This window comes from Rhipicephalus sanguineus, chromosome 4, assembly GCF_013339695.2.
Source record: "Rhipicephalus sanguineus isolate Rsan-2018 chromosome 4, BIME_Rsan_1.4, whole genome shotgun sequence".
In the NCBI taxonomy this organism is placed as follows: domain Eukaryota; kingdom Metazoa; phylum Arthropoda; class Arachnida; order Ixodida; family Ixodidae; genus Rhipicephalus; species Rhipicephalus sanguineus.
In genome coordinates this window covers 89,088,202-89,101,623 of record NC_051179.1, presented here as the reverse complement: position 1 = coordinate 89,101,623, position 13,422 = coordinate 89,088,202, and the positions used below count along the sequence as shown (strand labels likewise).

Here is a 13,422-nt window from a genome sequence, read left to right as displayed (position 1 = left end):
AATATTATGGTTTTTCATGTTACCACCTGTCACTAGTGTTCATCATACAGTCACATCACGCAATACCAGTTTTGGTGTATATCAAGCTATCGAAACGGCCGCGAATGCACCATGAGCGTGGCATGTAAGTCATGACATACATGGCATGTTTGTCATAGTTTTCATGTTACCACCTGTTATTCATGTTCTTCATACAGTCACATCGCGCAATACCAATTTTGGTGCATATCAATCTAGCGAAACGGCCACGAGTGCGCCATGAGCATGGCATGTAAATCATGACGTACATTTCATGCATGTCATGATTATCATGTTACCACCTTTCATTTACGTTCGTCATACAGTGGCGTCGCGCTATACCAATTTTGGTGTATACCAAGCTAGCGAAACGACCGGGAATGCACAATGAGCGCGGCATGTAAATCATGACATACATAACCTGCATGTCATGATTTCCATGTTACCACCTCTCATTTACCTTCATCATGCAGTAGCGTCGCGCAATACCAATTTTGGTGTGTTAAGCAAGCGAAACGGCACGAGTGCGTCATGAGCATCATGTAAATCGTGTCGTGCATGTCATGCATGTCATGATTTTCACCAATTTACCGTTTACATCACGCAATACCATCCTCATACATGACCATGTAATCATTCCAGCTCATCGCCATTCCAGCAGATCTTAACCACACCAAATCTGTTCACCAGCCCGTCATGTCTCGGACCGTAGCGCATGAGCGTCGTCCTCGTTTTTCGTGCGCACGCCAAAGTGATCTAGGAACGGCCGCTGCGCCATGAGCCCATGTCCATGACATGCCATGTGCACGACGTCATACAGTTCGATAGTTTTCTCTTCAAAGACGTCATGATCATGCTGCACAAACATGTTGACCTGCATTATCGTTATGAAATGCCGTACCTGTCCATGCTGTTCATCCCGTGTCATGATTTTCATGATAACCTGTCCCCATGTTATAAATATTGGGTCTTTGAGGTATTGGAAATAAGAAAAAAAAATAAATAATATGTGCCACAGGGTATGCGTTGCTCTTCGATGAGTAATTAAGTGCGAAACATTTCTTAGCGAACCACAGGCACTCTGACCGTTTCTCTCTACCTATCCATCTATCTATCTAGCCGCTTACGTCTGGGAGCTCTCGGGGTCGTCTCCTTATCTTACTACACACGAAAAGTGTCATACGAGGACATGAGTGCGTGACGAACGTAATTAACAGGTCATGCCATGAATGGCATGACTTGCCTGTCGCGTATGTCACGATACCCTTTCCACCAGTAACGTATGGCACGTACCCGCATAACACAGCCCGTGATACATAGGTATGCTCCTTTGGCGATTCACAGTCTATATGAACCAACGCACACCCGGAGTAGACCTTGGAAATGTCAACGCGATGGCTTTAAGGAGCCGGCGTCTACGACGTCGACACTGAGCGAAAAGTTCCGATTCAAGAAAATCACAAAAATTACGGCTCAAACCGAAATCGAACCCAGGAATTCTGCATGGCATTTAAGTATTCTACCAAAGAGCCACGCCAGAGCGTCAAACTGCTTTGGAAAGAGGGCTCTACGAGTGTCATGTCGGGGCAACGTCAACCGTGCTTGCAGTGTTCGCTATTCGTTTTTATGCCATTGTAATAAACATTGAAGCCACGAGCTATAGTCAAGCGTTGCTCGAATGCACCGACGACCGCTAGTTATGATATGCACATCCCTGCACAGTAGTGTCCACTTTGTTGAGATAAAACTCTCATTGCTCTAACTGAATGTCGACGTCACGTCGGACCATGAGGTACTCGTTAGACGCCAGTGTAGTCGCTACGGCTGGCAAGCTTACAATATGCGCTCAACTACTAATTTTAACCAAAGACGTCAATCCACCGCGTAACGCTTGAATCAAAGCGAAAAATCCGGCATTGACTGCTACTCGCCGACTGTTTCGCATGAAATCGATTCCCCCAATGCGTGGGCTCTGCCAGAATTTTTTCACTCCAACTTACATCATGTACAACAAAAATGTGTATGAGTTCTCGTTCGCGTGCGCGAAGAGCGCGCTTCCTTGTACACCTTCAGTATCTAGATATATGACGCTAGTTGTGTGTCGCTGTTTATGGGCTGTCAATGCCATTAATAATGTTGCTGAACCCATTCTGTATCGCGCCCGCCACTGTGGTATAGAGGTATTCCACCATACCTACGTCACGAAAATGCGGTGGCGCTGTCGTCGGGCGTTTAGTTTCGCGCGGTGCATCCGCCGCCGTGTTTACCGCAGTTGCCGCTGTGTATTGGCTGGTGCGTACGCTGTTTGTCGTCGGGCAAGGAAGATAACATGGTGCGCTGATGAGCTACGTCGCGGCTAATTGCGCAGAAAGGCACAATACAGATGGAATAAGTTTTAGTCACGTCCCTACTTACGAAGAGCGTCTCAAGAAATTGGCCGCAGCCAGTAAAACGCGAGAACTCGTCCCCGACGCCCGCTCATCGGTTATGCGGCAAATATTGAGCGGTCGGAGCTGCTCTTTTCACCCAAGAAGAATGGTTAGTTTTGTCAAACATTATTAATTGGAATGTCCCTCACCGCATTTTTGGGCATAAGCCTTGTATGGAGCTATAGCGAGCACGTTTACTTCAGATCACGTACACGTTAGTGTTGTGAATATCATTGTCATATGCGGAGTATCCCCCACGGTTCCCGCTGTCGATTTCACTGCAGATGTCCTAGACGCGTCAAAAAGATTTCGTTGTACTGACATAAACTAAATGTGTGGCATGTTCATGGAGCAAATGCTTCTTTCTGCGTGGGCACGATTCATTAAAGCAGCAGCGAACCGAAGGACGACTTCGACTATGGTTTTACGAAGTGTATGCGGCTGCGATGACACACCTGACACAAGCGCATTGAACATGACTGTTCTGGCTACGATGCGCTTGATGGTATTTCCATGTCTGTCAGAATCCACAGAAAAAGGGCACTCGGGAAATCAGCGGTGTCTGCTTAGGGGCAGTACGCATTTCGCGGTCTTCACATTAGCGTACGGATAGAGCCGCGACCCGCGGTTGACGAAATTGACGGGCACGGAACAGCCCTGCCCACGGCATGTATAGTTGTTCAATGCATTATCGCAACCGTATCGCGGATGAATGTGTCGCCGAGATCACACTTTTCGTTTGCATCAATAACTTCCCCGGCATATTTGTTTTATGCAAGGATTTACCGTAACGATTACGGACTTGTACGTGACTATGTACCTTCACTCCGCGCATTTGCATATCGTACCAAAAGAATTTCTTGCAGGGCTATGGGGGTCGTTCTTGCTTTAGTTCAGATATTAGAACGTTCAAGTGTCACCAAGACTGCCGCAACGTCGATGACATTTCGCAAATGAGTCACATCCCCGTCGTTAAGATGCCACATGTTTTGATGAAGTTCTCAGCGTTAGAGTTGGACTTCAACATAACCTTTATGTGTTCATTTCGAAGTCGTCTGTTAGAGCCGCTGCAGCTTCTTCTGTTGCGGCCGCCGCTTGTAAACATGCGGGAGGCGCCTCGACGTGCGGTGCTTGGAGGCAGCTTTTGCAGCTGGTACCCCAGTTGTCACGTGATTATAGAGGGTGGTAGCGAGCATTGGGCTCCAGCTGGGTGGAGCCTACGCTGCTCGACGTCGCTACAAGTGCCTAAATATATCGATGGTGCCTACCGCTGTTTACAAGTGTGGAAATTGCGGGAACCCCACCACTAGACACCGGTCGCGCATAACTTGACTCTTTCTAAGGACGAGTCCAAGGTTGTACGCGAGTCGATCAGTGTGTGCCATATGCAGCACAAGACCTTCGTCACTACCGCCATGCAAAAACTAATGACCCACCGATCAATACATATATGACCGCCGATCACGACAATAAATGAATTCGTACCTCTGTGTTGTGTAAGAAACAACTTTTTGGGTCATCATACTTCAAAGTGTGAAATGGCTTACCATTTTTAGCAGTTTATCACTGAAATAGGCTATCGAAAGTAAATGCATCTAGTATTCTCGTACTCACATTTTCGTTGCAGGGTTAAAGCTTTCTAAAAATATCTGATCAAGCATGGATCGAATGCGCCTTCTGAAATTTGTGTTTTTTCTGTGATTGTTAATTCTGTCACAACAGATGTTATGGCCATGAACGCAAAAATACATCTGCAGGGTGTTGCATGGGGTACGTACCAATGGTTTTTAATGATTTTGTTCCAATGCTAAAGTTAGTTTTTAAAATCATGAATCAAGTACGCATCAAATGCAGTTTCTGATATGTGTAATTTACCTGTCATTGACAATTTTGTCCTGCAAGTCCTACAAATGTTTCCTAACGCTCATCAGTATAACCTTCCCTTTTCACATTCTGCATGCGAGAAAGATATGATAGCAGCGCTTCAAGTAAATATTTTCCATTGGAAGCTCTTTATGTTATCAATGATAAAATTTACAGCAAAAGCCCACACATTAACTATGTACTTTGTCTTTCAGTACGTAAGTATCTAGTAGGGAGATTCCGTTATGCCAAAGCATCCGTTTAATTAACTGTGTTAACTTAGAGATGTGCGTATGTACATATGAGTTGTAGACTTACCCCTGTTGAACCCACTTGAGCGTTTTTCTCAGCTCCAGAATCTGCTCTTTCAAGAAGTAGTTCAAAACCTGCGTGCAGTTGACCAGTTAAAATTGCTTAAATAGGTGTAAGAAGACCGGAAGTGCGCCAAATACAACGCGATAACTTCTTAACTGATTCTGAGTATATGCTATCAACAAAACTCACAAGGTTCCTTATACATTCGTCTAAGACGACTAGAATGCGAAATGGACTAAAATGCGAAGAATGTGTTTTCTTTTTCTTCTCAGTCGATGTATTATCCTCCCTGGCCCCCCACCGAAAGCTTTCTGCATCTAACAAGGTTTTGCATTGCCTCCGTGAAGGCGCACCTTTGACCCAGTGACGATGTTATGTGATGACGTCTTCATGTGACCTCACGTTATGTGACGTAATAGTGGTGTCATAATGAAGTCACTATAACGTCACGTAAGGCCATGATCATGTCATGACGTGGTGATTATTGTTGAAGCCGACACCGACGGTCAATATTGGCGTTTGATGAGGCATTAAGGCTTTCGCCTTAATAATTGAACCCATTTCATGAACCTTCCATGTACTGAGAGCCTAGACAATTAGTTGATCTTACTAGGCATACCGTTGCCCGCCAATATCATCATGATAGATTGATGTATAGTGGGTAGTACACCGACGTAAGATGGCATCTAGGTTTGACGCCACATTGAAGGACACCGCAACAACGATGATTCACTGTGGTTTCCTGAGGTACACCAGACCTTTCGCGCGGATGTCGTGCGCTTGATAGGCGATGGCGCTCGCTCTCTTCGCATCCTTCTTTGCTGTTCGCACCACAAGTTCGTAACGCAGGAAAAGTAACTAGGAAAGAAGTTTTGAGGCGGAGCTTTATATGCATGTTAATTTTAAAAGCGTTGCAGATAGGGGTTTCAAGATTCTTGCAAATTTACAAGCGACTAATGATACACACAAATAGCTTTGACTAATTACGTAAGCGACAACAGCCCCATAAAATCTATGAGTGTGCGCAAGGCGACCATTTTTGGTCGCATATTTTCGTCTATTTACACTGCTTTTTAATTTGCAAACTTTCCAAAATTGACTAGTACTATATGAACTTTCGGCTGGCTGTTGCCATCATTCGAATACTTGGAATAAAATACACTGAATGAATGAAATTTTGCATGGCGTCTTTGTAGGTAATTCGAACTTGTCATGTGTTCAGGCTGTCTTCGGTGAAATATTGTTCACAAATTATGCGTATGCTGTGTGGAAACTAGGATTTTGCTTTCAAGCTACCGCTACATTCACATAGTCTCGTACATGCCTTCTTTGAGGCATTTGGGAAAGAACATATAGTTATTTCATTGGCCTATTATAATGCTGTTAGTTTTGGCTTTCTTGACGTGTCATGCAGTAGTACAAGACTGCCCCCTAGTATCCTATGGGTACATCAAGAATTAAGCATATTTTATAGGTTTGCATCGACAGCTTATGCGTTTCATTGTGCTATGTGTTAGCCGAGAAATTATCTAAGTATCTTTGTAATAGAGTGCAAAACACCTGGCCAGTTTTATCCAAAAAAGAGATAGTATTTCTCTTTTTCAACTAACAGCCTGATTGCTATCAATGTTGAAAAAGCTAGGCGTGTAGACTCGGGCACAGGAGAGGCTTACTTTACACGCACGATGAATAAGAAATTTCTAACTAGATCAACTTTCGTTTGTCTCAGGGGAATAAAATCGCTGCTCCAACATAACTCTACAGCCCAAGCACCTAACCTTGTCTTTCTCTCTCAATAAGAGAGGATTTTATTGGTACGTATGAGAGAGCGCGAGAACACATCGAATAAAAGCTTTCATTATTTATATTGTAATTGAAAAGTGCCCAAGAATCGAATGCGCATGGAACATTGACTAGCGCTGTTTTTAGGAGTGAAGCACCTTAGGGTCTCGGCGTGCATCGCGCATCGTCGTCTGCTGTCGCGTGTGCATCGTCGTCTGCTCTATATGCTTGAGCGCAAGAGAAGGCGCCAGTGCCTCAGCGCTCGCCGTTTGGCGAGAGAGAGCGAAGGGCGCCCGTAGACTATAGAAACGCTCTTTCCGCGACGAACGCTGAACTACTAAGCTCGCAAAGAACGAGAACGCACCCTCGCCCGCGAGGAGAAAACGCCGACGCAGGCAACGCCTGCTAGCGAGTTTCCTGATTGAAAAAACGGACTGCTCGCGCTGCACAACCGTTCACCGGTGACCGGTGAACACTGCATCTTGACCTGCAATGTAGTGCCGGTGGCAGATTTCTTTTGTGCGTAGTGGAACAATAATGATTCGCAGCGTGCACGTTATCTAAAAGCGGACTGCGGGTCTCTGTGTCTAATCATTCTTCTGCCTCTCATTGCCCATTAGCAGTAATTTTGCTGTGGGAAACACTGGCGCACACTGCATGCTTCGCCCCTCCACAGGTTTCACGTTAGTGGTCCTGAAACACCTTTCCCTACATGCTTCGCCCCTCCCAAAATTTGTTTGTGTAAGTCTACTTATTGTGCTTATAAACCGAGTTCCTCCTCTTCCTTTTTTTTCTTCGTCTTCTTTCTTCCTTTTTTTTCTTCCTTTCTTTCTTTTTTCAAGTGCTGTTATCATTAGCCAAAGCTTGCTGTTGCGGAACGCTGTGGCATTCAAGCGATCACCAATTTTGATCATTGCTCATGACAAAAATTGTTTGGTCTTAATAATGTGATTGGTAGGCATCGCGTGACGATTGAGGTTGACTAGCGCTGGTAAAGACGAGGGCACTAGAAAGGCACACAGCAGACACCGTATTCTGCTTATATCCTCGTCTTTACCAGCGTTAACCACCGTGAGACAAGCTGAACCGACATGCCCACATCGCCAGCCCAGTCATCTTTAAGTAACGGCATCGTGTATAGTTCTTTAGTGCTGTTGAGGACTGTAACGTTTGAACACTAATTTTTGAACCCTTTCATGCGCGAATCACGATCCACTGTCTGCAAATCTGTGAACTTTGCACAATATAGTTCCAAGGCATTCGGTAATAAATTCCAAGAAAAAAATGAAGCAATATGCTGTTTTGTGCGAGTTTCAGTACTTAATCCTTATTACCGTGTAATTAAATGTTAAAATTTTGTGCAGTCCGTCATGTTTCATTTTTGCACAGAAAGAGTCAAAACGTAGGCTTTATATGCATGCACAATTTGTTTTTTGTTATATTTCTTTAGAGCAAAGAAAAATACTTTGACTTCGGTCTTGGAACGCGGCACGTCGACCGAGCCGTCGAATATCGTAGTGCCTTGGCCAAAGTGGTCGCAGCACACAGAGGTTAAGGAAAGACACAGTGATTATGCAGAAGGTTGAATTCATCCTACGCGCAATGTATATTCACGGCCGCTCGATGAAAAACACATGGTGCGGCCTGCCACGTCGCGGCGCAGGCAATGGACGAGAGCGGAGAAGCGGAGTTGACAGCTGTCGCCGCATTTCGCTAGGAGGGCGCCAGTAGTAGGGGAGGGCTCCACGCGACGCGCGGGCGGGAAGTAGCGCGCGTTCAGCGGGTAGGTCGAGGTAGTGGTTGTTTTTCTCCACATGAATCACTCGCACTGAGTGTCACTCAAGACAGTTTGCGCATGTGTGATATTTTATGCGTTAGGCAAAATGCCGCATAACTGTTGTGTGCCGTTGTGCTCCACGAATGCATCGAAGGACCCGCAAATACGCTACCGCGAGTTTCCCAGAACTGCATAACGCAGGGCAGCATGGCTGCGACATATTTACACTGAAGGACCCGGCGGGAAGGGAAAAGTATGGCAGCCTAATGAGAGGCCCCTGGTGTGCACCTTGCATTTTACGTAGCAGGACTACAAGAAGACCGAGAAGTTGAGGATACTTTTGCCAACGGCTGTGCCGACAGTGTTCCCCGGTTATCCAAGCTACATAAGCACGAGGAGCACGCCTGCTCCGAGGAAGAAGCGGCCACGCTCCAAAATATAAGCCGATAATGCGCAGTCGCGTGCCGAGTGCTCGGGCAATGCTGCTTCAAAATAGCCGTTTTGTCATTAGCCAAAATGGCTCGTCAAGTGACAGCACTGAAGCCACGACGCCCAACAACTTTGAACTAGGGAATGAAACGTGTGTGGAAATGGCATCATTTTCAGATGCATCATGTCAAACTACATTCGACCTTCTTAAACTGACAGAAGGAGCTAAAAAATGACAGCATATCCACGGGTAAATGATGAAGAGCTTGGGCGAAGCTCCTGAAGCAATCATGGTTACACCATGAAATATTCAAGTGGTTTCGCCCAGCAGTAATCAAGGCGATACGCCGCTTTGATTATTTTTTATTTATTTATTATTATTTAGTTTTATTTGTTTATTTATTATTATTAATTTATGTTATATTCTTTTATTATTTTTATTTTTTTATATTTCTTCTGGATGGATGGCTGCTATGAGCGTCCCCTTTAAAACGGGGCGGTGACATGTCTGCCACCAGGCTCGAAGAAAAAAAAAAGCTTTCTTGTTTCATGTTGGCCTAATACCTTATCTACATTGATTAAATCTATGTTATTATACGAAAAAAAAAATAAATTCACGGTCCATCTCTCTGCCTCTTAAGGCAAAATGACCCTATCTTTCCCCAATTTTTTATTTTTGTTCTTTATCTCTACTTTTCTGCCACCAATACTCTAACCGTCTCTTACTTATTTCTATCGCGGACGTGTGCAGCTTTCCATTGTTGTCCCTAAAACCCAAGGCTTCATGTAGACTCGTGCCCACACGTATACCTGGGTGAATATCGCCACATTCAATCAGTACATGTTCCATCCCCTATCGAAAAATCTCATATGACACGTATGACACACATCCAATAATCTCGTATGATCATACGAGAACACATATGATTCATATGTGTTCATACGAGATTATTGGATACGAGGCATATGTGTCATATGAGAATTTTCGATAGGGATCGTTTCCTTAGCTCCCCCGCAGCATGTACATTGTTCTTCTTCGTTACTGAATCTCGCTTTATAACTACGCGTTCTAAGGCAGCCCGACCTTGCTTCAAACAGTAAAGCGCTTCCCCTTGAATTATCATAAAACCTTTCCCTCCTTATTTCGTTTTTTTCCCTTTCGGTAGTTACTCAGAGCCGGCTTCCTTTCCATCGCTGCCATCCAATAAGTCCTCTCCGCCTCTCTGACCTTCCGCTTAATGCTCCTTGTTGCCATATCGCCCGCACTGCTAGCCGTATATTTACTGGTGAGCCTCCTAGTTCTTTTTCTCCACTGCGTGTCAACGCTTTTTCTATACAAATACCTGAAAACCTTCTCTGCCCATCTACTGTTCTTCATTTTCCTCAGCCTCTCTTCGAATCTCATTTTGCTCTGAGCTTCCCTCACTTCAAAGCCTGTCCATACCATATCACCCTTTACAGCCTCATTTGTCGTCTTCCCGTGAGCGCCCAACGCGAGGCGGCCCACCGTCCTTTGATTTACATCCATTCCTGATTGTACCTCTGACTTCATGCACACTACTGAGTTCCCAAATGTAAGCCCCGGGACCATCACACCCTTCCATAGCCCTCGAAGCACCTCGTACCTATTGTATCCCCATAAAGCTCTGTGCTTCATATTTGCAGCATTCCTCTTTCCCTTTGCTACCGATGTTTTCTCTTGTACCTCCATATATCTATCCCCCTCATTTACCCATACTCCGAGGTACTTGTACTCGCTTACCCTCGGTATTTTTTGGCCCTGTATAAAGACCACATGGTCTTCGTGATCATTGAATACCATCAATCCACATTTTGTTGCACTAAATCCTAGTCCTAGAGCCTCACATTCCCTTCCGCATATATCTGCCAGTCGCTGTATATCATCTTGACTGTCCGCAAATAAGACAATATCATCAGCATAAAATAGACCTGGAAGCTTCTGCTCAACCATCGTGCCGACCTGCTTGTGTGACAAATTAAATCCAATGTTGCTACCTTCTAGCGCTTTTTCCATCCTCACCAGGTACAGCATGAATAACCAGCGGGGACAAAGGACATCCCTGTCTCAGCCCTTTGCTAATTTCAACGCTGTCCTTGCTACTTATTCCTTCCCATTCTACACAAACTGTATTTTCTCGGTATATTTCCCTCAAAAGCTGTATACAGTCGTCACCTATGCCCACTTCTTTCAGTATATCCCACAAAATTTCCTGATTAACGTTGTCATACGCCCCGGTAATATCTAGATAAGCTACGTATAAGGGCCTGTTTTCTATTTTCGATATTTCTATACACTGGGTAAGAACAAACAGATTATCGTCTAACCGCCTGTCAATTCGAAAGCCATTCTGAAGTTCTCCCAAAATATCATTTTGTTCTACCCGCGCTTCTATTTTTAATTTTACTGCCTGCATCGCCAACCTGTATAGCACCGATGTAATGGTTAGCGGTCTATACGAGCGAATGTTATCCTTTTCTCCCTTGCCTTTATAGATTAAGTTCATTCTACTTTTTCGCCAACTGTCTGGTATTTCCCTCTCCTGTAAGCACTTTTCTACGGCTTTCAGCAGTGCTTCTTTAGTTTTATGTCCGAGTTCGTTAATGAGGCTCACGGGAACCCCATCTAAGCCGGGAGTAGTGCGCTTAGGAATTTTTCCTTCGGCCTTCTTCCAATTGAAATTCTCTAGTACTACATCTTCGTCGGTTGCACTCCTTTGCGTACTTTTACTCACCGGGGAAATCCCCGGGGCGACCTTTTTAAACGAATCAGCTGTTATCCTTCGGATGTAACCTAGCGCTTCATACCCTTCCAATTGATTTCCTCCTTCATCTACCATATGTTGTTGCATTGTGACAGACTTCCTACCCAGCGCTTTTAGGTGGCTCCAAAATATCCTAGGCGCGGCCTTCTTCTTTTCGCGAATCTCTGTCATCCAGCGTTCACTTTCACCTTTAATTTTTGCCTCGACTAATTTCTGCACAATGGATTTTTGCTCTAAATATATTTCCCATATTTGGTTGACTTCGTCCTGTGGCCGCTTCTCCTTTTTTGCTTGTCTGTGCTCCCGCGATGCCTCACGTCGCTTCTCGATCGCCTCCCGGATTTCTTTGTTCCACCAACTTTTTGGCTTTCTCTTTCCTTTCCAACAAATAGTTTTCTTCTCTTTTTCCATTTCTTTCGTGATTACATGTAGCAGCTCACTATACTTCCAGTCTTTGCCTGGTAGTTCGTCTACTTTTTCCTCGACTCTTGCGGCTATAATTGTTATTTGTTTGTCATTTAGATACGAGCTGCCAAACTTTGATTCTATGTTCTTATTTTCAGTTTTATATCCCATTTGTAATATTATGCGTTTATGATCACTACCCAAGCTGTTAATGCCTTCCTCGTCTATTCTCATCTCTCTAAGTTTGTCATATATTGCTTCTGTCATGAGACAATAATCAATGCTCGATTGCCGGTTTCCGACTTCCCACGTGATCTGCCCCTCACACTTAGGCCCCACGTTAACTATCTCAAGACCACGTTGCTCGCAGAGATGTAGCAATAACTTGCCATTGGTGTCTGAATATCCGTCAAGGTCATGAATGTGAGCGTTCATGTCCCCTAGAAGGATTATTTCGGCATCATGACCAAATTCTTTATTATCGGTGCTTATGCATTTCACTATCTCCAGATTCTTTTCTCTGCAGTTACTGCCTGTCCACAAGTAAGCTACACCTAGCCACGTTTTCTTTCCACCTACTGTGCCCGAAACCCACATGTGCTCTGAACACGTTTGTTTCACTCTATCCAATTTTGTTCTGCTATGAATTAGCATTCCAACACCCCACCTCTCCTTTCTGAGGTGATCCTGTTACATCCTTCCCAAATATAATTGTCAATATGTGGTGGCTCTTCCAAGTCTCTAAGGTGTGTTTCTGTAACCGCATAAACACCTATCTGTTCATTACTTAACTGCTCCTCAATCTCTAACCATTTTGCCTTTTTTCTGCCACCCTGCATGTTTATGTAACTAATTGCAACACGCGCCTTCTCCCTTCTTTTACCTTTTCTCTGGTTTTTCGCTATACTGCCTGTCAAAGAGTCCCCCTGGTTGTTTTCCTCATTACAAGCTAGCGTGGGCACCGAAGGGCCCGCGTGCCCCCCAAAAAAGCTACTGCGCGTCCTGCCAGTCGCCAGCCCACCTCATGACCAAGCCTCTTATCGAAGTGATTCTGTCTCTTTGGAAACCGCCCCACCTGTGCACCTCCCTCTTTATATCCACTACCTCGAAGCCTTTCTCTCGACTAATTCGCCATATCTCTTTGTTTGCGTCGACAACAGCTCTTTGCAAGTTGATATCTCTCACTGGTACTTCCGGTATTGTGCATACCACTATCTGCACCTGAGAGGAAATGGCGCGCATGTACTCGACCCCTTTCGCCAATGTGGTCGCTAGTTCGGCTGATTCTTCATTCAAGACGTCGTTTAGACCTCCCGCGATTATCACGAGGTTACGTCCATTAGCCTTAGTTGCGAGTTTTGCGCTAGCTCGTCTCATCACTGATCCCAGCCTATGTCCCGGGAACTTCCCTATTAAAACTCGTTTGTCGCCTCTCACCCTTTCCTTGACTGCTTCTTCGCATCTAACTAAATTCGAGTCCCCGGCGATTATCACGTGCTCCGACTCTTCTGCTGGACCGTCCCGCACCTGTGGATGGCGCTGTCCCATCTCTATGGGACAGCGCCATCTATTGAATGATACGGGAGACGCGCCGGCGGGGACACGCCGGATGGAGCGACGA

General features: G+C 45.0%; 1 protein-coding gene across 3 annotated transcripts in view; it reads right to left on the bottom strand.

Annotated features, from left to right (window-relative positions):
• The window catches only part of LOC119390397 (uncharacterized), a 55,483-nt gene that overhangs the window by 21,465 nt on the left and 20,596 nt on the right, over positions 1-13,422 (bottom strand). For all 3 annotated transcript variants that reach the window (XR_005183306.2, XM_037658009.1, XM_037658008.1), the window contains exon 4: positions 4,629-4,696. Coding sequence is in view for 2 of the 3 variants with exons in the window: in XM_037658009.1 (XP_037513937.1) it covers positions 4,629-4,696 (68 nt within the window). In the remaining variant the exon portion in view is untranslated. The remainder of the gene's footprint in view (positions 1-4,628; positions 4,697-13,422) is intronic.